The 27,774-nt window shown below is 38.1% G+C and overlaps 1 protein-coding gene across 2 annotated transcripts in view; it reads left to right on the forward strand.

The window, feature by feature from the left end:
* Positions 1–9,612, forward strand: part of Htr1f (5-hydroxytryptamine receptor 1F) — a 131,716-nt gene extending 122,104 nt beyond the window's left edge. For both annotated transcript variants that reach the window (XM_041678593.1, XM_041678594.1), the window contains one exon: positions 7,682–9,612. In XM_041678593.1, coding sequence (XP_041534527.1) covers positions 7,724–8,821 — 1,098 coding nt within the window. In that variant the 5' untranslated portion in view covers positions 7,682–7,723 and the 3' untranslated portion in view covers positions 8,822–9,612. The remainder of the gene's footprint in view (positions 1–7,681) is intronic.
* Positions 9,613–27,774: the final 18,162 nt, after the last annotated feature.

Raw genomic sequence — 27,774 nt, forward strand, 5'->3', positions numbered from 1 at the left:
TTCTTTCAAACCACTGCAATATGAAGTACAACACTGTGAGATGAACCCACTGGTGAACAGAACTTTGTTAACCTCTCACTTCCTCAGTTAATACCTCACTTCCTCATTCACTCATGTGTGCTCAGGAAAATCATGTCAACTTTCAAAGACTCAGTTTCATTATTTTAATGCAGAGATAATAAAAGTTACACTGTGTGAAGTGCTGCTGAAGATTGATTATAAATCCCTTAGATATCAGCCCTTTAAAAAACTTCATGTCTTCACTAAAGTATAAGTCTAGCAGCCCCTATCATCACAGTTATGGTATGCAGTGTAGAAGTCGTGTTGTGAGTCTTAGTAGGGTAATAAGTGTTGTGTATTTTTTACTTCAACCCTCATTTTAATATGATCATTGTTTAATATTATGATGTGGTGATATTTTATTTGTGCTCTAACAAATAAAGCTTGCCTGAATATCAGAGAGACAAAGGAGGTAGCAACAACCAACTCTTACTTTGCTAACTGCTCTGCTGAAAAGGACTTAGCTCCTGTCTCCTCCCACCTTAAATTCCTCCCTCTGTGTAGCCATATCACTTCCTGTCTGTCTGTAAAGACCTCCAGACCTCTATGGTTAACTAGTGGTTAGCTCTGCCTTCTGATCTTAAAGTAAGCTTTATTTGTTAGAGCACAAACAAAATAGCACCACATTATGTTTTGACTTTATTTTATTGTTTTATTTTTTAAATTGTTTTTATTGAGCTCTATATTTATCTCTTTTTGCCTCTCTTCCTCTTGCCTCCCCATCTACCAGTTCCCATGATCCCCATGCTTTCAAATTACTCAGGAGATCTTGTCTTTTTCTACTTCCCATGTAGATTAGATCCATGTATATCTCTCTTAGGGTCCCTTTCTTATCTAGGTTCTCTGGGATTGTGAATTGTAGGCTGGTTTCTTTGCTTTATTCTAAAAAGTCACTTTTGAGTAAGTACATATGATATTTGTCTTTCTGGGTCTGGGTTACTCAGACTCAATATGATGTTTCCTAGCTCCATCCATTTGCCTGCAAAATTTAAGATGTCGTTATTTTTTTCTGCTGTGTAGTACTCCATGTGTAAATGTACCACATTTTCCCTATCCATTCTTTGGTCAAGGGGCATTTAGGTTGTTTCCAGATTCTGGTTATGACAAATAATGCTGCTATGAACATAGTTGAATATACGTCCTTGTGGCATGATTGAGTATCCTTTGGGTATATACCAAAAGTGGTATTGCGCCAGGCGATGCTGGCGCACGCCTTTAATCCCAGCACTTGGGAGGCAGAGGCAGGCGGATCTCTGTGAGTTCGAGACCAGCCTGGTCTACAGAGCTAGTTCCAGGACAGGCTCCAAAGCCACAGAGAAACCTTGTCTCGAAAAACAAAAACAAAAAAAAAAAATCAAAAGTGGTATTGCTGGGTCTTGAGCAATTTTCTGAGAAATCATCATACTGATATTCAAAGGGGCTGTACCAGTTTGCATTCCCATCAGCAATGGAGAAATGTTCCCTTTACCCCACATCCTTTCCAGCATAAGTTGTCGTCAGTGTTTTTGATCTTGGCCATTCTTACAGGTGTAAGATGGAATCTCAGAGTTGCTTTGATTTGCATTTCTCTAATGGCTAAGGATGTTGAGCATTTCCCCCAAAGTAACTTTCAGTCATTTTATATTCCTCTGTTGAGAGATCTCTTTTTAGGTCTATAGTCCATTTTTTTATTGGATTATTTGTTCTTTTGATGACCAATTTCTTGACTTCTTTGTATAGTTTGGAGATCAGACCTCTTTCTGATGTGGGATTGGTGAAGATTTCTTCTCTTTCTGTAGGCTGCCATTTTGTCTTGTTGACTGTGTCCTTTGCTTTAAAGAAGCTTTTCATTTTCAGGAGACCAGGAAAATGGTGTGATTCTCAAACACACTGATAAGCTGTGGTCCATCTATGACCAACCTTCTTCCAGGTCCACTTGCTCTTCAGCCTTCCAGACATTTACATTGCAGGGTATTGGACCTCAGACTGGTACTGAATTACCAAAGTCTACCCATCAAAATCCATCCTGTCAACTCAGGAGGCACCAACAGTTGACATTGACTTGGGGGAACAGGTAACATGAAAAGGTTGGAAAAAGAGCAAGCAGATGTGTGTGTGTGTGTGTGTGTGTGTGTGAGAGAGAGAGAGAGAGAGAGAGAGAGAGAGAGAGAGAGAGAAAGAGAGATTATAGTGTGGCACCTATGTATAATAGAATTTTGTGCAGCTCAAAGAAAACTGAAATCATGAACTTTGCAGGTAAATGATGGAAATGGAAACCATACTGAGAGAAATGACCCAGATCCAGAGAAACAAACACTGCATGGTCTCACATGTTGCATCTTAACATCAAATCTGCAGATATGAATAGTTAATTTGGATTGTCTATAGAATCCAAGAAACTAGAAAAAGACCATTGGTTGGAAGGGGGAAGAAATATCTTAAAGGGGTGGGGGGGGGAATAGTAGAATATAGGTAATATGAAGGGAGAGGGGGAGTGATGAAGAGGGAGGTTTTAAAAGAGAAAAATGAGACTTTAGGGCAGAGGAGGAGGCTGGGGGAGACATAACATTGAGGGTTTTAGAAAAAGCCATATGGAAACCTGCTATTTCATAATGTCCTAAATATGTGAATATATTTTCATATAAAAGTGTTTAACTGGGAATTTCTACAACTGTTAGGCTAGTAACCATTTAAAAAAACACTACCAAATGATCCTTAAAGGAATAAGTAGGAACAGAGAAATAAGAGAGAAGTAAAGACCAAGGGTTATAATGACAACAAAAGAAATTAGAAAGCACTATTAATAATTGCCACTATTTCAATTCACTCATGTAGACCTGGTCCACATCCACATCTTAAATATTTGTCTGATGGAATTTTTGTTTCTATTTGAACTCACAGTTGATACATAATAAAGTATTTATTTCAGAGAAAAAGTATTTTATCAAGCCCAAGACTGGCATGGAGCTATGAAGGAAGTAATATCTCTCAGAGTGAATGGTTCTTAAGAACATGTGTTTGTTCCATCTCTTATTTGGTGTGTTTTCATTTTAGAGATGTTTGTAATGTTTCTATGAAGAAACATGGTGACTGCTCTTATCTCATGGATCAGCTTTAATGAATAAATGGTTTGATATACGTAAAATAATAAAACACCTACAGAAATAAAGACTCAGAAAGGATACGGTATTATTAATCTTGAAAAGTTTCTGCACTGCAATAAATCTCTCTGCCGATGCAATAGTCTGAGTCAGGTTAAATCAAACTGAATTAGAAAAAAGCCCAGGTTTAATGGATACAAATGCTCCCAGATGACTTTCCAGCCCCCCAGAGAGGAGACAGAAAGAGAAGACAGGAAAACCACGTGTTTGTTCTCTGAGGGGCAGTTTTTAAATACCCTGTGGGAGTGCTCTTGAGCATCTCTGGGGAGTGGTCATCATCTGGCAGGCTTTCTGGGGGTAGAGTCTGAACTGAGGCCACTCCTATGGGAGGGGGCTTAGAGTGGAGCCTCCAACTGAACATTCTATATGTGGATGCCAAAAGCTGGAGTGAAGCCTTTGCCCAAACAAATTTAATTTAAATACCCAACGTGTAGGTTTTCAAAAGGTCTTGATAGAATTGAATTTATAATGTTGTTATGGAAACTATTCGTATATGACCTGACTCTTCCCTCATTAATTATTCACATTAGAAAATAATTTAGACCACTTCCCTAAGAACTGATAGTTTAGCCTGATGACAATAAACTTAGAAAACATAACCAAGCAAACTCTGGAATGTAAATAACTATTGGATTAAAAATATTGTGTGTAATCAGAAGAGCTTTTAAATTCCAGTGACTAAATAACAAGCTGTTAAATGTTCATGCTGACTGAAGATGAGAAGCTTTCGTTCTAGGTTGATGTGATGGCAGGTTTTCACAGAGGAATCTTCTCCAGGAAAGGCATGTGAAATACAGAAAGAAGCCTGTGTTGTGAGGTCAAAGTGATGTCTGGCACAGTCTATGTATGTTAGGTGACCATTATGGGTCCCTAGCTCTGTAAGGACATTCAGTGGGAAGCTGAATAAGAGTGAGGGTGGAGAATCTAGTGAAAGGCTGGGTCTAAACTGGACAAAGTAAATGGTTTGCTGAACTTCTGTTTATAAGTGGCAAGGACAATACGAATAAAGAAAATTCAAACCCAACTGTGATTGGCTCTGCTTGTTTTTCTGTTTTCTTTGTTGTCTGTTAATATAACTGGAAGATTAATTTGTTTTATAAATTTAATATTGGACAGGGTTCTGGTAAACTGCAATATAATTTATTTAACATACTTATAATTCATACTTATATGTCATATAATTATAAAATATTGCAAAAACATGAGGGAATTTTTCTGGCATTAACTACCATTTTGCCTAAATGCTATAGGGCAGAGTGACATGAAGAGAAATCGGTTGAATTATTCAATAACACTCCTAATTTTAACTTGGTTCTCTTTCCTATGGCATTTGCTTTTATTATGAAAGTCCATGGAGTTATTTTCAGACAGTTTGTCTCATTTTATAATCTATTCAAAATAGAGTTCCAGAATAATTTTATGCCAAAACTCTGTAGCAAGCAAACTAAAGTGGAAAGTTATTTTTACTTATAATATAATAACTGTTAGTACTCTAAAACCTATTCACATAACATTAAGTAAACAGTACTGCAAAGAAATTACCTGATTAAGAAACTATTCAGAGAGCTGGAGAGACAGGTCAGTGGGCAAGAGCCCTTGCTGCATAAACATGAAGTTGGTGGCCCAAATTCAAATCTCAGCACTTGTGTAAAAAGCCAAGTGTGGCTCCACATACCTATACCTCCAACTCTGCCAGAAGCAAAAATAGAAGGATAGTTGGGGTTTGCAGACCGACCACTAACCAAGCTAAAAAAAAAAAAAAAATCAAGTTCTTGTCGGGATCAGAGAGTTAGCCTGGCTCAAAGGACAGGTGCAAAGAGAGAAGAGACTCCTCAAAGTTGCCCTCCATGTGTGTGCCTTGACATGGATGTACACATGTGTGCATACACATGCACATACACACACGTGCACACACACACAGCAAACGAATAAATGTAAAAACTAAAATTTTTGAAGGGTTTAAAAAACTAAATAAAATAACCCAAAGAAACGAAGGGATGAAGGGAAGGGGGAGTAAGGGGAGTGGAGGGACAGAGGGAGGGAGGAAGGAAGGTCCTCTGATGGAGGAAGGTCATTGGCTAATAAAGGAACTGCCTTGGCCCATTTTATTGGTTAGGACATAGGTAGGTTGAGTAAACAGAACAGAATGCCGGGAGAAAGAGGAAGTGAGGTCAGTCTCCACAGCTCTCCTCTCGGGAGCAGACGCCTGAGAGAGACGCCATGCCCCGCTCCCGGGATGAAGCTCCGATCCAAAATGGACATAGGCTAGAATCTTCCTGGTAAGCGCACCTTGGGGTGCCATACATAGATGATTAGAAATGGGCTAAATTAATATGTGAGAATTAGCCTAGAAGAGAATGGGCCAAGCAGTGATTAAAAGAATACAGTGTCAGTGTAATTATTTCGGGGCATAAGCTAGCCGAGCAGGCAGCCGGGGTGCTGGGGACACAGCCCCGCCACCATATTACTACAGTCCTCTGTTACTAAGAATTCGTACGAGGATTTTGTGATGACTCCCATAGTGAGTTCCCGACATCTCAGACCATCTGACCTAATATTCTCTCAGAAAAGCATGGAAAACATGGGAATGATGAGAGGGAAGGGGACTGAGATAAGAATGAAAATAGAGGCACAGCCAATGAAAAATTAATGTGAGGTAATTTATTTGAGAATCTCCAATAAATAAGAATATCAGAAAGAATCATGTTGAAGAAAATTTTTAAATACCATAGATGCTATCATTTGCACCTTGTAGATGCATAGCACTGAAAAAAAGAGAAAATAGTGAGAAACAGCCAGGACGATTGCACCCAGAGTGCAGATTCTCTGGTCCTCTTGCATCAACGTCACCTGAGCATGTTATAAATGTTGACTTGAGAGCCCCATACCAGCCTTACTGAGTCACAAACTCAGTTTGGACCCTACAATCTGACTTAACAAGTCTTTAGTGTGATTCTGAGAGCCACTGAATTTAATAACCTCTGGTTTAGAATGTTTAAGGATTTATATTTCGCTGTTGCTCTGAACTTGTCTTAGTTGCCCTATACAGGTAAGTGTTATGTACATATGGGACATCTTATTTCTCTTTGCAGATAGGCATTGTGCAGATATGAGACAATTTTTTAACTCTATAATGGACAACCAATAATCTAGGTAGCTGATATTCATGTATTTTCTTGCTTTTAATTTGATTAGTAGCAGTTGGCTTCATGAGTACTTGAAAATCAAAATTAAATTTTGTACCGGTAACCAGACACAGTAAACAGCACAACAAATACATGACTATTCATACCCTTATGAAACACAGAACATACAAATATTAAGACCTTAAATATTATGTTATGAGTCCAGATATAACAACAGAAACATTACCACCTTAAAGCTACTTGTTAATATATGCTCTTAAAGTAGCAATTATGGCTAAGAATAAAATCTCAGATTTTGCTTCCATTCATCCTTCCTTGAGATCCAAGTTGTCACTAAAAATTACAAAAGGCAAAGGATAGAGATGGGAAATAAAGAAACATCTTGTAAAAGTTATTACTAGTGCTTGAGTTGCGTTCACTCCAGTTAATTGTTCTTTGATTCTTTTGGTACTGGGATTCAAACCCAGGGTCTTATACATGCTAGGCAAGTGTTCTACCACTGAACTACATTTCAAGCCCTTATTTGACTTCCAATTAAATTAAATCACAAACTGAAGCAACAATTATAAACCATGGATGTATGGTCTTTCTTAAGGAGCAATGTAATATAATCAATACAAGGGTGATTTACAAAGAAAACAACATTACTGTCAGTGTGATTGCCATGAAAGGGTTGTTTGGTCATGTATGCCATTGTTGTAATAGAAAACGTAGGGTTATTTGACTCCTCCTAATCGTATTTTGTCTTCTCAAACCAAATTAACTACCAAGTCCCCAAAGACAATGAGCATTTTTCTTATTTTATAAAATGCTGCATATAGTAGTTTTTACTTGTTTCTCTCTATGTAACCTCTAGATCATAACACAAAATACATTACAAATATCGAAATAATGTTCTTAATGTTACTTCAAGTTTAATATAAATGTATTTATAATTTTTGAATACTGCCTTTAATGTTTTCATACTACATTACAAAATACACAATTATAAAATATTGACATGCACTTTTAAACATATCTCCTGCTGTAGACAAAGAGAAAAGCATAGGGTTAGTTTGATTTGAAAAACAATTTTATAATCATGGGGGTTTATTCGATAATTGCCTAGTTTACTCATAAAATTGCTTTATGTGAGACAATTTTAATAAATTTTCAGAAGTTTCTATTTGTTACTGTTCTTACTAGATTGCTTCAATTAAAAAACTGCAAAGAAACTGAACTCAAACTTTTAATGCATAAAATGTTCTAGAAAACCATGCATGTTTATTTTTTTTTAAAAAAAAAAGACAAGTACTCGAAACTTTCTCTGAACTTTTTCCCTCTTTTTTGTTACAGGTTTTTATTTTTCAACTCTATTAACATTTTAAACAAAAAGAAATGGATTTTTTAAATTCATCAGATCAAAACTTGACCTCAGGGGAACGCTTAAACCGAATGCCATCCAAAATTTTAGTATCCCTCACTCTGTCCGGGCTGGCACTGATGACCACGACTATCAACTCCCTCGTGATTGCTGCAATCATTGTGACTCGGAAGCTGCACCACCCAGCCAACTATTTAATTTGTTCCCTGGCAGTTACAGATTTTCTTGTAGCTGTCCTCGTGATGCCCTTCAGTATTGTGTACATTGTGAAAGAAAGATGGATTATGGGACCAATACTCTGTGACATTTGGCTGAGCATCGACATCATTTGTTGTACTTGTTCCATCTTGCATCTATCGGTTATAGCCCTGGATAGGTACCGAGCAATCACAGATGCTGTTGAATATGCCAGGAAGAGGACTCCCAAGAATGCTGGCATCATGATCACCATTGTGTGGGTTATATCTGTGTTCATCTCTATGCCTCCTCTCTTCTGGAGGCAGCAAGGAACTAGCCGGGTTAATGAATGCGTCATCAAGCACGACCACATTGCTTCCACAATTTACTCCACGTTTGGAGCTTTCTACATTCCACTCGTATTGATATTGATCCTCTACTACAAAATATACAGGGCAGCAAGGACACTGTACCACAAACGACAAGCAAGCCGCATGATGAAGGAGATGAATGGCCAAGTCCTTTTGGAGAGTGGCGAGAAGAGCATTAAACTGGTCTCCGCATCCTATATGCTAGAGAAATCCTTATCTGATCCATCAACAGACTTCGATAGAATCCAAAGCATAGTGAAAAGTCCCAGGTCTGAGTTGAAGCATGAGAAATCTTGGAGGAGACAGAAAATCTCAGGCACTAGGGAACGCAAGGCAGCCACTACCCTGGGCTTGATCTTGGGTGCATTTGTAATATGTTGGCTGCCGTTTTTTGTAAAAGAACTGGTTGTTAATGTCTGTGACAAATGTAAACTCTCTGACGAAGTGTCAAATTTTTTGACATGGCTTGGTTACCTGAATTCCCTTATAAATCCACTGATTTATACAATTTTCAACGAAGACTTCAAGAAAGCCTTCCAAAAACTTGTACGATGTCGATGTTAGGCTAAAGGCGGTCTATTTTTAAAGGTAGAGACTTTATTTATTACGGGATAACTAAATGAATGTAATGTAATAAAATATTTAAATTTTTAGAGAAACTATATTAAAGCTGCTACAATTATAAAAGCATAAATTTATTTTAATTGTACCAAAAAAATAGATTATTAATTTGACCATCATTCTAGTGTTATCAAAATTAAAAAATAATTTATGCAACTTATAAATAATCTTTTGTCTATGCAATATACCCAAAAAGATAGCTGTAAAACTATATATTCAAACTAGCAATTACTATGCTTTCCAGGTTTATTCATTACAACAGCTAGAGGAATTTTCAATTAACATAGTTTCATTAATAATTTCTGTATCACCCCATTGCTTAACTCAATTCACAGAAGAAATATTATTCAATATAGCACCTCTCTTGCCCCTCCTCCATTTTATTCTTTGCAAAAGGTGAAGAGAAGGCAACAACAGCTCTTATTTAACCTGAGTATAGAGTAGATACAAAGCTCAGTGGACTAGATATTGTCTTCATACTTGGACAGCAAAAATAATCAGAGAGTCGGCTAAGTACAGTCAAATATTTCAATATCCTGAGCTTCTGTATATTTGCTATCCTCACTTTGTTTAAAATCAGCTTCGAGAATAATATTATCTTAATCATGTAAAATCAGTATTTTAAATCAAAGCCCCAAGTGGAAGGGGGAAGCTTTATTATACAATTATTGTATAATCGTTACATGCATTGTCCCTTGGTTAGAAATAAAACTTTAAACACTAAGTACCCTAAGTTTCTCACCATATCGATAATACTTCTAATATAAAGTTTATTTTCTCTCTACTAATGTTAGTAGCCCAGTTTTTTACAATTCGTCTCCATACCTTAAGATTCGAACACTATTTTCTTTTTATTGTAAAGAATACAATGGGAAATATTAAATATTTTAAACTTTGCTTTGACAACAAAAAGTCTGTTTTTCCTTTGTAATTGGGATAAATTTTATAAATCAAGACCATCTGAAAAACAACATATATTACATTGCCAATTGTGTGCATTATAAAATATTCTTTCGTTGTGGAGTGTTTAAAAGTACATTACATCACTTTTTATATATCAGTGAGGCATCACCCATGGTTTAACAGATATCTAGGGGTGAGATTTTATAGAAGGCAATGAGAGATGTACTAGGTAGAAGATACAGGAACTAATAAAATAAAAATTTTTCTTTCAATGTATCTATAATTTGAAAGTAGAGACAATGCAGAATTAAAACTATACTGAAAGATAATAGCCAAGGATCTAGCAAGTGAGTTATTTACATAGTTGTGATGATGTCAAGATAAAACTGACCACATTTGGTTGAAGAACACTGAGAAATTTTCATAAGTGATGTATCTGAAATGTGCACGAAATAAGGCAGAATTTGGGCGTGAGCAAATAAAAGTGAATGGTCCAGGTGATAACAAAGTAAAGAGTTCAGGCTTTGCCCTGCAAGGATTGCAGCCCAAGCCATGAATTTGCAAGCCATTTAAGACAACAAAGGATATCAAGAGATTAAAGGAAAAATTTAAGATTGTGAAGGATTTTTAATGTCAAGAGAAGTAATGCACTGCCAATTTTCTTGCTGTCCTTAAGTTTTCAATGATGATTTTCAAAATATTACAAGCTTGGGGCAAATCTAAAATAAAGGGGTAGGTAGAAAAAGCTTGTCCTCTAGAGACGAGAAGTAAAGAGAATACTGGAGATTCTGTCTTCTAGCTAGAAACCCATCCAGTAGTCCAGACAAAGGGTGATGAAGCGCTAGCCTTGATTCTAGCATGGAAACAAATAAAAGGAAGGAAAAGATACCTGATGATAGGAAAGTGGAGTCCATAGATTACAGCAAGAGCTACAAAAAGACAGTAAAACAGGCTGAGCTCCTAAGATCTCCTTTACCTAAAATAAGGAGAGTAACTCACAGGATCTCTTAGTAAACAGGAACTTCTGCAGAAGTATGAAAATTCCAGATGTGCCCAAGCTCATGGGCACTTCTGGCCACTTCCAGCCTCAGCAAAACTGACATACAACTGAGATAGGCTGCTCTCTGACAGCAGAACTGACAGGCTATTGAGGCTCCCGACCATGTGTTTGTCCTCTCACCTCTTATGCCCGGTGTCTGTCTTTCCTGTCATACTCCGCTGTCTTCTTTCGCCCTCTCACTTGCCAAACTTTGATTCTGTGATTTATTCAAAGAACTTCCCAAAATTACTTCTACACATTTTAGAAACTAGCATTGGGAAAACATTTTTGTTTGTTTTGTTTTGTTGAGACAGGGTTTCTCTGAGTAGCTCTGGTTGTTGTGGACTCACTCTGTAGTCCAGGCTGTCCTTGAACTCAAAGCTCTGCCTGCCTCTGCCTCCTAAATGCTGGGATTAAGGGTGTGGTGCCACCATCACTTGGTGAAAAAACCCTTAAGAGACACAAACCACCAACTATTTCAAGCAAAGTAAATGGAAGGACAGATACTGATCTTGGATCTGAGTTGAATTAGAACTCAGATGTAGAAAGGCAATGTCATAAATGACAAGGAAGTTGCACATATGTCCCCTCAGATCTCAGGGGGCAATGGAATTCCCTTCCTCTGTGTTGCCAATTAACCAGTTAATCCAAAGGGGCTGCAACACAAGGCAGCCTCAGTTCATCTATGTTTGTCCCACATGCTGAGGTCACAGGCTTTGCCATCACTAATAAACAAGTACCAGTGATAGCTCTTCAGTATCTTTAAACGATGCCAATGTAGGTGCTGTCCATCTCATATTTGCATTTCCTTTGAATTGTATGCAGAACATATTACAGTTAACAAGACCGACTTCTCAGAATGTATACATTTTCTCCTTAGAAGATGAAAACATAAATATCATGAAAGGTGTTCTAGCTATGAAAGTTTACTTCCTACTAGAATCTTACTATAGTGGCACTACAAAATCAATCAAAAATTTTATTCTATTATATGATCTACTAAATCTCTTCAAATGAAAGATGTATTAAAAGCAAAGACCAGACACAAAAGTAATAAGAAAGTTATATGAGTGGATATTAAAATCAGTCCAATATGTCAGTACACATAGCTACAAATGGACCATGTTTAAAATATCACATGCTTATGAAACACGAACTTTATTTTAAGCTTAGTTTAAGAATATGAACTACATTAGTCAACGCATTTTGCTTCATTTTGTTTTGTTCTTTTGCTTTGTTTTTACAAGATGTATCACAAATATCCAGTCAGTGAAAAGTAATGAGTCCATCTTCTTTAAGGACAACTTCCCGGGGGCTGGAGAGATGGCTCAGCGGTTAAGAGCATTGCAAGCTCTTTCAAAGGACCTGAGTTCGATTCCCAGCAACCACATGGTGGCTCACAACCATCTGTAATGGGGTCTGGTGCCCCCTTCTAGCCTGTAGGCATATATGCAAACAGAATATTGTATCCATAATAAATAAATAAATATTTTAAAAAAAAAGAACAACTTCCCTTACGAATTCACAAAACCATTCTTCCTTTGGCTTTGCTAATGAGTTTGATTCCCCAGCTATCTGACCCTGACCAGCCCAGGGTATGCATCTTCTTTGCTTACATCACTACCCTCCCCCTAGCCTAAACCCCATAGTCACACCAACCACTTAATCTTGTGCCTTTTGCCAAACAATTTTAATAGAAATAAGTGGGAAAGTAATTTAAATCCAGTTGTTACGGATTGTATTGATTTGTTCCCCCAGATACTGTGAAGGCAGACAGGATCACAAATTCACTGCTGATAATATATGTCTTTGCTCCAGGTATGGAACCATTTCTAATGAATTCATAGACTATTATTTTTATTTCTAGGTCACAGAACTAGATTTCCTAAATTTTCAGTAGGAACATGAAATATATGTATTTTCTTAATATATCCCAAAGTCCTTCAAAAATAATTCTGCTTGCTTTAAAATGCATCCCTATTAAAGAAGCTTATTTCAGATATGTGCTTCTATTATCTTCCTCATGACCAAAGTGATCATGCTTAGACCCTTACCCTGTCATAAAATATTTCTAGAATCAAGTTAATATTTTTGTTGTGAATAAAGTTAATATTTTTAAATCACTTGTCTTGGTCTTTTGAATCAGTTGACTTCCTTCCATTATTTAAAATGAGGAACTGTTGTGGGAGCTGCGGGCTGTGTTCCTGCCGCCCCAGCTCCTGGTCACCTGGCTAGCTTATACCCCGAAATAACAACACACAAACTGTATTTTTTTTTTTTTTTACAAACCGTATTCTTTTAAACACAGCTTGGTCCATTAACTCTAGCCCTTACAGGCTAATTCTCATATCCCGATCAACCCATCTCTAATAATCTGTGTAGCATCAGTCTTACCGGGAAAGATTCAGCATGTCTGACCTGGCAGCTTTCTTCATGGCGTGTGCCCAAGAGAGGGGAGCATGGCCTCTGAGCTCACTTCCTCTTCCTCCCAGCACTCTGTTCTGTTTACTCCTCCCACCTATGTTTTAACCTATGAGGCCAAGCAGTTTCTTTATTTTTTTAACCAATGACCTTCCTCCATCGAGGAACTTAGCCCTGAGAGAAATATCACCTCCCAAGGTAATAATGCCTGGCTATTGATATGGAACACCTTCTCCAAAGCGTAGAGATGTTTAAAACCTACCCAGGAAAGTGGCGTTTAAAAAAACAGTAATAATTGTAATAGATCCTCTGACCAGGATAAAAATTGTGAAAATTCCCCCTTAGGGAAAAAGATACATTATTATTTTTATCAGGAGGAACAGCACATCATGTCTAAGCAGTTTTTCATTAAAACTTATGCTTAATGTGAGTCCTAGTTTGTGCTGTGGACAGTTTCCACTTGGCAGGAATGCTAAAGTGATTCTTCTGGGATGTGTAGACACAGTGTAGCTAGATTTGTCCCCAATAGTTTCACATTATACTAATCTTGCTAAAACACTCACTATGTATGCCAAAAATCAAACTCACAATTGATGGGTTGTATCATGATTGTGTAATTATACTCTGTGCTTGAAGTTTTCCCACTTCAACAAAATTAATGAAGGAAAACTATATTCATTCCCCTCCCTCTTCATACACTCTTCATAGATATTTTCCTAGTACAGTTGGGCTTGGCTATGAGTCAGCTCTAATCCTGGTAGAGAAGGCAGGAATGTGCAAATATATGTCAGTTTATCAGCAAGGTGGGGTTAAGAAAAACTGAGCTAAGGGTAAAAATCATGTACATATTCTGCTGAGGTAGAAGACGAAGTTAGAATATCTTTCAAAAGAACATCTGGTTTCAAATTGTTTGTTTGTTTGGGTTTTATTTTTTGTTTTTTGTTTGTTGTTTTTCAAGACAGGGTTTCTCTGAGACTTTGGAGCCTGTTCTGAAATTCTGTAGACCAGGCTGAACTGGAACTCACAGAGATCCACCTGTCTTTGCCTTCCAAGGGCTGGGATTAAAGATGTGTGCCACTCATTACCGCCCAGCTGGCTTCAGATTTTTACTACCTGTGTGAATAAAAATCACCTTTGGTGCTTGTTACAAATGTGGAGACATTAGTATGGGAATTCAGACCTGATCCCAGGCACTTAGAACTATTTTAGATTATTCCAATGAAGATGGAGCCTGGGGCTTCAGTTCTGGACACCAGGGATTTAGAAGACCCTAGCTCACTATGGCACTATAGCTATAGAAACTGAAAATGAAATTAGTCCACCATTTTAGTAACAGACTGAATCTGAATCCAGAAAATGACCTTGCCACTACTATACAATACTGCAGAATTTGAAGTCAAAACCAAAAACATTGTAGATAAGATATTTAGTTAAGAATAAAATATTTTCTATCCTCAGTGAGAATGTTATTTAAATTTTCTAGGGCACAGAGTAAATTCTCCATAACATAGGAAACAGCTTTTGAACATATGATGCCCTACATTTAAAATCTGAAAAAGCTAAATCGGAGTACCAATTCCTCTAATAACCATTAATGTGGGCAGACCTCCTTTCCTCAGAGGAGAGTTGAAAGAATGAGGAGACGGTGAGAGAAAGCAATCACACAGAGAGGCTAAAGGACTACAAAATGGAGTCGCCAGTTTTACTCCTCGCCACGGTAAGTCTGGAATGACTGCGAGCACACTTTGAACTTGCAGACCCTCAGCGAAAACCCATGACCTGGAGAGGCACAAGTTAACAGCCCTGGGATATTTCTCACTCTCCTGGAAGTGCCTGGAACAGCAGGAAGTCCCAGCAGCCTTACCAGGCAACACAAAGGCCACTCCTGTGTGTTGTCTCCAGTCTTTCTCCTCGCTCTGTTCTGCTGTCCCCATCACTACAATCCTGACATCTTCTAGCTTGTTTACTTTTACAGAAAGTGCTAATGCAGTCTGTCTGCCCAATTAAACCGTAATCACAAGCACCCTAGCATTGATTCTCACTGTCACTGCATTCAGAGATGACTTCGCATACACTCCAGGATGATGGCTTTAGTTTTATACATTAAATAGTTTTTTAAAAGTTTCATCTGAAATGAGAATTCTGGCAATTAAAACAAAATTGGAAGCCTAGATTTTAGCTCTACAGAGTTTTAAATACTATTTAATTATATGAATGTGTTAATTATTAATAAATAAAATATTGATATTTGGAGAAAGTAGTATTGCCTCCCTATAGCTCCTTTCAGTACATACAAACTCTACTGTGACTTTTAGTTTTGGTATTAATAAAAAAAGAACACTCTAGAAAATCTTATCTCCCACTATCCTCCTTCACTCTAACAAATGCTGTCTGCTCAACTCTGGTCCCTCTCTCCCATGCCCTTACATTGTGAACATTGCTTTTTCAGCTATTGTCTTCCTCCTCATTCACTTTCTACATCCTTGCTGTTGAGCAATGCAGCCTTCAAATTCCAGTTTGAAAGTGAATTCCTTTTTTTTTTTTTTTTTGGTTTTTCGAGACAGGGTTTCTCTGTGGCTTTGGAGCCTGTCCTGGAACTAGCTCTTGTAGACCAGGCTGGCCTCGAACTCCCAGAGATCTGCCTGCCTCTGCCTCCCGAGTGCTGGGATTAAAGGCGTGCACCATCAACTGTGCTTAAAGTCAGTGACACACAGCAGTCTTTCCAATCATCCCTTATTTGCTTTAAATCTTCCAACTTTACTCATGAATATTAGGTTTTCATACGAACTAAAACTATCATTTTAAGTTGCTTAAGAGGCCTGTGCTCATTTCTCTGTAGGTTTAGAGAATTGTGGGTTTGGTTCATTTGTATGTTTACTTTTTGACCCAAATCTCTCTATGTCACACTGGATGTTCTGGAACTAGCTCTGTAGACCAGGCTGGTCTCAAACACACAGAGATCTGTCTGCATCTGCCTTCCCAGTTCTAGAATCAAAGGTGTGTGCCAGCCCTGGTCATCACACATAGATTTTGTTTTTCTTTTAGGAACATGCTCTCACTATAAAAACCCAGTGGACCTCAAACTGGAGGTCTTCCTGCCTGGGATTTTTGTGTGTTGGCATTGCATTGGTTTTTCACCATGTTCACACGATCCCAAGAACCCTTCAGCGCCAACCTCCTTTCTAAGCAAGCGTGGTCCACAGTTCTGTGTGTTCTAAGCTACAGGTTTCTCTTTATGTCTGTGTTTAATAAAGAATGGAAGTGTGTTATTGCGAAGGGAGTCTTTATTTTTCAGTTATTAGGAGATCAATGAAACGCATGAAATTCAAAGGACAGTGATTTTCTGGAAATATCTGTACATGGTAATAAATGTCACTGTTATTTATTATTCATCACCATAATTCATTATCAGTTATATATGCAATGTATAAGTACAAATTGCCTATTCCTAAAGGGATTAATTTTATTGCTATTTTGAAATGGAGGTAAAAATACACTTAGTTATCTCAAAGTAAGTTATTGACATCCAGCTAAGATGAAATGACTCCTCGTCACACTCCTTTAGAGATTGATGTGTAGATGAAAAGGCAAGGGTTTCTTACTCTATGGGGTTTCTTAGCAGTGGAGTAAAAAAATACCCTGAGGTCTTCAGTTCCAAAAGAACAATTCTCTCCTGGAGAATTCTACAGTTGACTTCACTGGTTTTGAAGCTTGAAGAGGAGGAGCTTCATCAGTTTTATTTTGCTACATCTTCTTTTTTCTTTTTTTTTTTCTTTTTTTGGTTTTCTGATACAGGGTTTTTCTGTGTATCCCTCGCTGTTCTGGAACTCTCTCTGTAGACCAGTCTGGCCTTGAACTCAGAGATCTGTCTGCCTCTGCCTGCCAAATGCCACCAACCAGCATAGCTCAACCTTCTTAAAAGAGATAATACGTGAGGCCCACAGTCACTTTCCCATCCTACATAACTGTGGCCCAAGAGATGAACAGCTGCCCAGACATAAAAATAGCGATTTTTTAAAACTGTCCTTTCTTCTGCAAGTACCTGAAAATCTGTCCAATCTAGGGGGAAAATACAACGGTTTAATTCTGGCTGCCAAACTGTATTCTTCTTCTACATCTAATGGCTTAGCTGTCCACTGACCTTCAAGCTCAAGGTTTAATTATGTATCCCTTAAAAGGGAAAAAAAGATAAATTACAAGTTAATAATCTACTCTATTTTTGATTTTACTTATGTTTAGAAATATGAAACTGAACTCAACAGTGCCTTTTGTACTAAGCTTGATTTTCTTTTCTTTTTTCAATCTCTTTTATAAAGTTTATTATATTTATATTTTTAAAAAACCTGTGGTCATAAATGCATGAAAACATAGGAATATAATTTCCTTATCTTCATTAGTATGTCATATGCAAAACATCTAAGGCTCAGGTTGAATAACTGACATCTCTTGTCTGTTCTTCGTTTCCATTGAGTCATTTTTGAAGTGAAGGTCTAAGTGTGCCATTAAGCTTAAGCTAAAATTTAAGTTCATTTTTTTTTCTCAAAATCATCCCATTGATGAAAGTAAACTGCAATGGCTATTTTAATTTTTAAAGCCATAAAAAGCAGTTACACTCATTTTAATAATTTTAATGCCAATCGATCATACTGTAGAAAATGTTCAAGCATGAATTATAAACAACCTATCAAATAAAAGAATCTGCCTGAGTTGTTGCTGTCATTAAAAACAATGGTGAACGAATATATACTACAAGTTGATGCTGCTTAAGCTGAAAGAAAGAAAAATGTGAAATAAACCATGTTCTTTAAATACTGTGTGCTGGGTTTCACTTAATGATTTCAAAATATCCTATACCATTCTGCTAAGAAATCTAAAAGGGGGGGGGATGCTCAGTTAGTGAAGTGCTTGCTGCAAAAACATGAGGACCTGAGTTCAATTCTCAGCACACACATAGACAGGCATGGGCACTCATTTGTAACCCCAGTGCTGGGGAGGAGGAAACAAGGGATCTCTGGGGGGCTCTCTGAACACATAGCCTAGACAAGCCTATGAACCCCAGGTCCTGATGAGAGACCCTGTATCAAGAATTAAGTTGGATAGATCTTAAGGAACTAAACTCTGACAACGATACACATATACGCTTTCATGTATACATGTGCTTGTGCTCTTTCACATACACACGTGTGTGTGTGTATATGTACATGTATATAGATATACAAATATATACACATTGGTTGGTTTTGTTTGTTGAAACAGGGTTTGTCACAGGTAATGCAGTGCAGGTGTGTGGGTTCACACGGGTATGTGAAATGAAGACTCAGAAACACTTTGAGAATGAACTTAGCCTTAGCAGTCATAGGGGTTCTCAGCCTCAGTGGACTGAAGCATTTTCCCCTAGCCCATGGCATTTTTATTTTTCCCTATATTTACACTTTAGCCAGTAGATTTCCGTATCTCAAAACAAACTGAGTTAAGTTTTCAGAAATACAATGCCAAATACAAATCCGGAGGTACCACAGTTTTCCGAATTGCCCCCAACCAAGTTTTGTATAGACTGTATCCATGAAAACTCTCAGACAAGATTCATATAGGATGACAAAAGATATCTGTAATTGGGGTGGGGCGTTCACAACACCCTGCCACAGGGGTTTCTCTGTGTAAGAGTCTGGGCTGTCCTGGAACTCACGCTATAGCCCAGACTGGCCTTGAATTCAGACACCCATCTGCTTCTGTCTCCCTAGTCCTGGGATTAAAGGTGTGTGCCACCACTGCCTGCCTAAGTAGATATATTGTTTCTAAAAATGTACATTAGCAAGATGGCTAAGCAGGCAAGGTGTATAAAGCCTGGCAGTACAAGCCTGGAAACGTGAGTGTCATCCCTGAACCCACAAAAATGAAAGAGAAAACAAGTGCCACAAAGTAGTCCTGTGATCTCCACATGTGTCCTGTGACACAGGAACCACCTCTTCCCCGCCACACACACACACAATAAAAATTCATACATAAAATTTAAAAGCTGTAAAAATTAATATAGAAACCTACAAAGAAAAAACTAAAGTGTAGCATATATAGGTTTTAAGCATCTCAATGGTTTCCATGGTTATCTGGGGCAAACTGAGTGTAAGGGAACCTTCCTTAGTAAACTGTAAAACCAACAATCACTCCATTTCCCAGATTCTTCACCTTACCTCAACAAAATTAAAGACCTGGCATTTGAGTTTTGAAATCTCAATTTAGGACAAACACGATCAATTTTCCTGAACAACAAAATACACATCAGTAAAAGTGGTTTTTAAAGTAGTTACTAGACACTATTAGAATACAGGTATGTTCCTCAGTATATGAGGACCGGGCGTACAAAAACACCTTTGACTATGAATGATGCTAATTTTGTATGAAATTTTGAGAAGACAACTTCTTTGAAATCCCTTCCCCAAAATACATCTTGATAAACAACAAAGAGGATAGTGCTGGCATTTAAAAGGATGCAGAGAAAGGCTTATAATATTGAGCAGAGATGTTTTCACACATCCCATAAAGGAGCATTAGTGTTAATTGTTAAGAAGTGAATGTACGTGTTCTGGAGGGAAATTAGGTCAGACATTCCCACCTATTTCCAGAAGTTTGTGAGTGAGTGATGGTAACATTGCCTTTGTTTATTTGGTTCTCTCTCTCTCTCTCTCTCTCTCTCTCTCTCTCTCTTGCTCTCTCTCTCATCTCTATCTCTATATCTCTCCCTCTCCCTCTTTTCATTCTAGCTTCCATCTGTATTATACAGCTATGCTTTAGAAAGAGACTCCTTGGAAATTTCAGCCACTTCATTGCTACCATGCTATATGAAATCAGGACTTAATGTCTGTCAGTTAACCTACCACACCCAACTGCACTTGCCTCCTTGAGCTGCTTTGGGTAAAGTTCAGCAGAAGCCATGGGCTTGGAACTCGGAGCTCAGGCAGTCACAGGAGCGCCTCTCCTGCCTCAACTTCCTCACTATGCTGAAGGCAACAGGGTTGACCTTAGCAGTTGGGTTCATGCAAAACTACAACAAAAAGGTCCCATAGTTTGTTTTTTTCTGCTCAACTTTTTGGTCACCTCTTACGCCACACAGAGGAGCTTCCTGGCAAGTCTTTGGAGTAAATACTGTTTTCTACTTGGCCAGACTAACAACTCAGTTTAACTTTGTGAAACTGAGTAAAAGCAAAATTGGAATAATGCATTTACCTGTACAATTATCTTTACCATGTTTGATACTCCAAAAAAAGAAAAAAAACCCGTAAGTTGTAGTAATTTGAATGAAAATGACCTCATAAATTCATAAGGAGTAACACTATTGGGAGGTGTGACCTTGTCAGAGTAAGTGTGGCATTGTTAGAGAAAGGGTGTCACTGGAAGCAGGCTTTGAGGTCGCAGATGCTCATGCCATGCCCAGTATGACATTCTCTTCCTGTTGCCTGCACATCCAGATGTAGAACTCTCAGTTCCTTCTCCAGCACCATGACTGCCTCCCTCATCCTTCACTAATCATAAAAATTCCCTACAGACTTCCTACAGCCAGATTTTATGCGGGCATATTTTAAATTTTTAAATGAAGTTTCCTCCTCTCAGATGACTTCAACTTGTGTCAAGTTGACATAGAACTATCCAGCACAGGTGTCAATCAAGCTAAAACCTGTCCAGTTGAACCCACCCCCAAGAAAGCTGTCATTTCCTTTCATTCAGCAATAGAATATACAAGATAGATGTTTCTTGTGCTTCTCCAACTACTTGGGGGGTGGGGAGCAAAGGATTCCTCACCAGCAAATTAAGAAATAGGATCTGGATTAATTTTTCCTTTAAAAAAATACCATCAAATCTTCAAGAACATTTTTATTTTTTCCTTCTCTTTTTAATTATTTGCAATTTAAGTATAGTGGATCTTAAATTTGGATTTTTTTCTTTTTTTATTGCTGCATTTGTCCTTGGCTTGGGATGTAGCTCAGTTGATAGAATGCTTGCATAGTATACAGCAATACCTGGATTTCGTCCCTAGCATTTAGGGTAGAGTATCTGCATCTGTTCTTGATGTGATTTACATGTTCTAAGAAGTTTTGATGCTGTGAGATAATGCTTCTGTACGCTGTAAAGATTTGTCACTCATGCTGGGCATTGGTGGCGCATGCCTTTAATCCCAGCACTTGGGAGGCAGAGGCAGGTGGATCTCTGTGAGTTCAAGGCCAGCAAAAAGATTTGTCAATCATATTAGTTTAATAAAATGCTGATTGACTAATAGCCAGGCAGGAAGTATAGGCAAGGCAACTAGACTAGGAGAATTCTGGGAAGAGGAAAGGCAGAGAGTCAGTCTCCAGTCAGATGCAGAGGAAGCAAGATAAGAAGGCCTCCCTGAGAAAAGATACCAAGTCATGTGACTAAATATAGAGAAGAATTATGGGTTAAATTAAGTTGTAAAAGCTAGTTAATAATTAGCCTGAGCTATAGGCCAAACAGTTTGTAATTACTATAAACCTCTTTGGGACTAAATGGCTGCAGGACCAGGTGGGACAGAAACTTCCATCTATGTTATGGAGAAACATTTTTAAAAATACTTTGCTCAGGCCAGGCATGGTGGTGCATGCCTTTAATTCCAGCCCTTGGGAGGCAGAAACAGGAAGATCTCTGTGAGTTGGAGGCCAGCCTGGTTTGCAAGAAAAGTTTCAAGACATCAAAAAATAAAGTTAAAACATATTTACTCAGAAATGTAGCTTTATTCACCATTAGAACCCAGCTAGTATTTCCTTTACCACATACTAGCAGCAGAAATAAAATCGACAGAGTTTTCTCTGTTCATAACAAAAAATCATTTCTAGCCCTGCACATTTCATTGTAATGTACTTTATCCCATGTTGTTTTAGACATCACATTTCATCACATCTACAATGTGTGTTCTCAAAGTGTTTTCTGATTTCTGAAATCTTTTAACATGTTAACTCTAACTAGTTTTAATCATTATGGTTTTGGGGGGTTTTATTGTGTTTGTTATATTATTTCATAACATAATTCACAAGGACTCTGTTTCTGAACATTGACTAATACTTACTTTGCAAATAAAGGGCTTTCTCCAGGTTGTGTATTTCCATTCATCCCTCTTTTCTTCTTCTTTTTCCAATTCTTTCCTTTATTCCATCATACATTCTTTTCTTCCTTCCACTTTCCTCTGCTGCTTCTTTCCATTTGACTGAAGCTCTCTAAATAGAATAATTTATTTTTCATTTGCAGTATTTATCATCGAGTATGATTTCCCAATATGACAGAGATATATTTTCATTGACTCCCTTCCTACCTTATCTATAGTTGGCTGATGGTTCCATCTGGTGCTGAAGTTCTTCTGCAGAGGGGTGTTAGCTTATCAGGAGACCTAGCCCCTGAGTTCTTTTCTGAGATCCACTCAGAAGATTACATTGGTTGTCAATGCAACATTCCAACGCTCCATCAAAGCTTGTAACTATGCTTGATTCTTTGATGAATTCCCAAGGATGCAGTTGGAGTTGTGTTTCTATAGGTCTTATTGTTTTTCACTCAGGGGTCCTTACTCCACAATTTACAATCTTCTACATCAGATAACAAGAATAAAAAATTTCATATTCTGTAATACCTTCTACCAAAAAAATTAAAATAAAATAAAAAGTAGAAGGTGAGGTGGGAAGTGTAATCCAGTGTGAATACATCTTCTGTTTCTTGTTTGATACTCCTTTTCACTGATGGTGCTAGTTTAGGAGTTTTGTTTTGATGTCAGTAGAAGTTTTATCCTCCTTTCTTCTTTTAAAAGTTTTTATAATTATTAATCATTTGTCTCAGTATTGAAGAATGCTGTATTATTGTGCTGTTTATGTCAGGTTTTCTAGAGGAACAGAGCTGATGACATCATTCTAAATATATGAAAAGTAGACTTACTGAAGTAGCTTACAGGCTGTGATCCATGTAGTCCAAAAATGGTTGTCTCCTAACAGAGAGTCCAAGATTCCTGTAGTTGTTCAGTTCATGAGGCAGAATGTCCCAGCTGGTCTTGAATATATGTTGGGATTCCACAGAAGTAGGCTCTAGTGAAAGATGTTTCATTTTGTTTCTTTGGTTCAGGTTTTGAGAGGCATGTTCTGGCTACAAAGCTCAGCTGGTCTTGAGCTCAGCAGCAGCAGAAGGGATATGAACTTGTCAGCGAGAGTGAGGGCAGTCAAAACACCCTTACCACACTGGGTCTGCACAAAAGTGGGCCATCAATAGGCAAGATTAGGCACAACACAGACTTACAGATCCCTATGCCTTGAGGTTCAACTATTTTCTGTAGATAGATTCAGAGAAAGGAGGAGTCATTGTTTTAGTTATGTATGCATTAGTGACTCCACCAGGTTCAGACAGATAAGCCCCAATCCAGAGGTTACACAATAGCTCTGATTAAATTAAATGGGTCACACAACAAAATCAGATGTCATGAGTCAGGGGAAAAGAAAGGTGAGAACAAGAAGAGGCTGATATTAGTGGAAGGAAAATGAAAAACAGTGAGGAGGAAAAGTAATCAAAATGCATTCATGTATATCTGAAACTAAGAATCAGATCAATAAAAATGAAATAATAAATGCCCTGACATGAATAAAAGTTAAAATATTATCAAAAATGGAGAAAGTAAATCTTCAAATGTTCATGTTTTGTATGACTGAATTTTTAAAAGAAATTCCTGTAGAGAAAAAAAATCTGTGTAAGCAAAAAGTAGATTATGGATTGACTCATGTCTGAAACCAGGAGTAAAAGTGGAGATCTAACAGGTGATGGGTTCTGAAATGAAGGAAATGATTTAAGGTTGCACAAATGGGAATAGTTTAAGATCATTCAATTTTTACACTTTAACAAGGTGATTAAAAATATCAACCTGCCTTCAAGTGTGGTGAGACATGCCTGTAATCCTAGCACTGGGAGCCAGAGGCAAGAAAGTGACTAGGTCAAGACCAATTTGGACTGCACAGTGAGTTCAAGACCAGCCTGGACTACACAATCAGAACCTGTTTCTCAAAACCAACACCAGAGAAACAAAGCGAAACATTCTGCTACAAAGATTATCTTTTCCACGGGTAGCATCATTTTAGATAATTATGACTCAGTACTTCTATTTTTGAAGGATAAAGTACCCATGACAAATGTAGCTATTGTTTAAATTATTGCCATTTCTGGACTAGAACAGAGGTGGGAATTCGGAAAGCTGAGCAATTGTTTTCCTCCGTGGGAGAATGGAATTCTGAGTGTTGGACTAACGTGACAGTTCACGAGGAGAACCAGATTGCCTTGTCCTCTCAGGCCGCAAGTTCTGTCTGTCTAGAAGAAAGCACTAGAAGTTTCAGGGAACAAAAGCTACAAAAATAAAATTAGCCAGCCACTTTATTTTCTCTGTCAGCCTCACACTTATTTTTATCTATTAAAAAAAAAAACAGCCACACCAAAAAGAAAAAAAATCTTCCTTATGTTGAGCAAATCTTCCTTGCTGATTTCAGATAATGTGAACATTAATAATTTGAGGTTTAGGCGTGAAGTAAGGAATTGAGCTGCCATTTGCCGCCCTCTACAGACGAATCTAAACCTTACAGTGAGTGTCAGAGAAGAAAGAAATCCCGATATGAAGCATTGTTGGGCAGTGTGGAGATGCCCTAAGCCTCAGCTACGGACATCTTCATCATACAGCTGTCGGAGTGCACTTACACACACCTCCGTGCTGGCCTACTGTACACCAAGGCAGTGGGGTACAACCTATTGCTGCCAAACCACAAAGCTGGCACGGGGTGAGAACTGTAGGCAACTGTAACACAATGATAAATTCCCATCTAAATATTCCTAAACATGGAAAAGGAACAGCAAGAAAAGAGTCCATTTACTCGGGGTTAAGCATGTTTCAACGCCATTGTGATACCTTTGAATGGATAGTCACAATCCGAGGAGAAGCCTCACCATGTAACATGTATTAATATTAAAATGCTGGTGTGTATTTGTGAACCTGAAACATAAATATTCATGAAACTGCAAAGCATTTTTATGTCTGTGGCATTAATGTCATGTGACACAAAATTATTGCCTGTTAGATGATTAAGAAATGAAGACCTCCCCCTGTAAGGAGTTTATAAATAAAAGGAAATTAATACTCTAATTGAGGTACAAGCTAAGCATTGATTTGGTTTTAATTTTTAGAGAAAAATTTGATGCATTACCCAATCTAGTTCCCTCGCCCTTTGTCACCATCTCACTCTGTTTACATTAGCTGGCTGTCTCTCAGTCAAGATAATTTCCCTAGAATAAATGTAAATATTGATCTTTTAAGCTAAAAAAAAAAATAGCCTTCATGCCAGAATAACACAGAAGAAATGCAAAACGATGTTAGTCTCATTCAAATTCTCCAAAAACTGAGTAGTCAACGTTAAGGATGAAAAATGGAAAATTCCAGAATGGATTGCAGAACATGAAAATAGAGTTTCTCGTACTCTTTCTGAGACCCTGAGCACCTACGAATCTTGTATTACACAGAATTTTCCACTAAAGAAGAAGAACAAAGAAGCAGTTCTGAAATACAGCTGTGTAATGTATTGAAAACAAAGTCTGGTGCAGCCCCACTGGGTACTGAGTGGAAGGACGCAAAGCTCAGAAGAGGATCAAGGCTGAGGTAAAAGACTGGGCACACACACCAGCTGCCCAGGAAGAGCTATTTAAGATGCAAGGGGAAGTCACTGCATTAGGTCGCATCCTGCCTGCAGCCACATCTTGACACTGATGTCCAGATGAAACATGGGCACCATGTGGGATGAACTCCCTTTCAAAGATCACACCACACTGAGTCATATCAAGTAATCAAACTGAGCCTTTCCCCAAATCTAGGATGGAAAAGTTTTAGGGAAAGCAGATCTTCAATTTGAGAACTTCAGGAATTTTAGAAAAATTAAGTTTACCTGGGAGAGGAACGAGCTTTTGCCTTCAGACAGAAATGAAGATTTCTTCCAGATACAAGAAAAAAAATGCTATGTTAGGTTAGAAAAAAATACAGTGAAAGACTCTGAGGTTTCTGGTGACATCTTGCCACGGCTAGACCTTGTCATATACCCATCTCTTCTCTGAGCTTACTCTCTACTTATGGTTAGTGTTGTAATATCTCCTCTTTGCTTCCACCCAACACCGCTCTTTTTTTTTTTTTCTGGTTTTTTTCGAGACAGGGTTTCTCTGTGGCTTTGGAGCCTGTCCTGGAACTAGCGCTTGTAGACCAGGCTGGCCTCGAACTCACAGAGATCCGCCTGCCTCTGCCTCCCAAGTGCTGAGATTAAAGGCGTGCACCACCATCGTCCGGCCCAGCACCGCTCTTTATCTGGACAATTTTCCCACTGTAAACTAGGACCAGGAGAAGAGTGCTTTCTTGTTTTCGGTTCTCACTGGTCCAGCATTGTAGTAGTTCCTGACTACTAGTGGATTATCTACACATGCGTGTTAACATGAAACAAAATGGATTAAACTAAATGGCTATAGTTCAAATAGCAAACCAGTGTTTTAAGAAAAATGAAGACTTGAGGCTAGATAGTAAGTGTCAAGTGTTCCTTCTCATTGCTGGACTCAAGCTAATTTTAATGAATAGTTACTATGTAGCAGGATATTTCTAAGACCCAGCTTAGAAACTCTGAGTCATCATTTGTTAACTCTTCTTAGTAGGTCTTGCCCTGTTTACTGTTGTATTTTTCAAATGTTTTCATATATTCTTTTCCCTTTTGAATATTGTTGCTACTCTCAGTAGTTCTGGCCTTTAACATCACTAGGAAAAATAAGAAAGACAAATGAAAAACAGTGGTACCTGACTAAATGCAGAAGAAAGAGAGGAAGGAGAGGAAGAGGGAAGAGGGGAGAAGGAAGGGGAAGAGTAAAAGGAGGAAGATGTAGAGGAGAAGTTTCAAATTGAAGTAATACTTTTGTGCTTCCAGCAAACACTGTTATTTGCTGCCCCTTACTGGTAAAATAATAAAATTGCTAAATCACGTATTCAAACTGTAGTTCTTATTTCTTTAGAGTGGAAATATTCTTTAGAATGGGAAATTTTTAAAGAAATAGATCATTTACCTCTATGAGAATTAGAAAAGATCATCTCAAGTAATCAAATGTCATCTAGGAAGAGTCATTCAGGAAGGCAATTGTCTAGCCCCTGACCCGACAATCTTAGGAAAAAGCTACTTTTAAAAAGTACTAAAAGGAGGCTGCTACTGAGAACCATGTCTGCATTTGTGGTCTTACTACAGTCTCCAAGTCCATGTCCCGTGTGGCTAGCAGGGGCCAGCCCCACAGAGGCCCAGGGTCTGTGTCCTGGTTAGAGCCTGTGAATCAACCGGGGCCATGCAGTTCTGAGTGGCCTGCTCTGCTACCCCATGCCATGGTGACATGATCCTGGCCAGAGCTGCAGTTGAGGGTCAAGTCTAGGTCCATGGCCTACTGCAGCCAGGGTCTGTGTTGAGGTTCAAGGTTCCTGCTACAATCGAAGACCACGTGGATGCCT

This window comes from Microtus oregoni, unplaced genomic scaffold, assembly GCF_018167655.1.
Source record: "Microtus oregoni isolate MIOR12 unplaced genomic scaffold, Mior012 000030F_ref0000283, whole genome shotgun sequence".
Classification (NCBI taxonomy): domain Eukaryota; kingdom Metazoa; phylum Chordata; class Mammalia; order Rodentia; family Cricetidae; genus Microtus; species Microtus oregoni.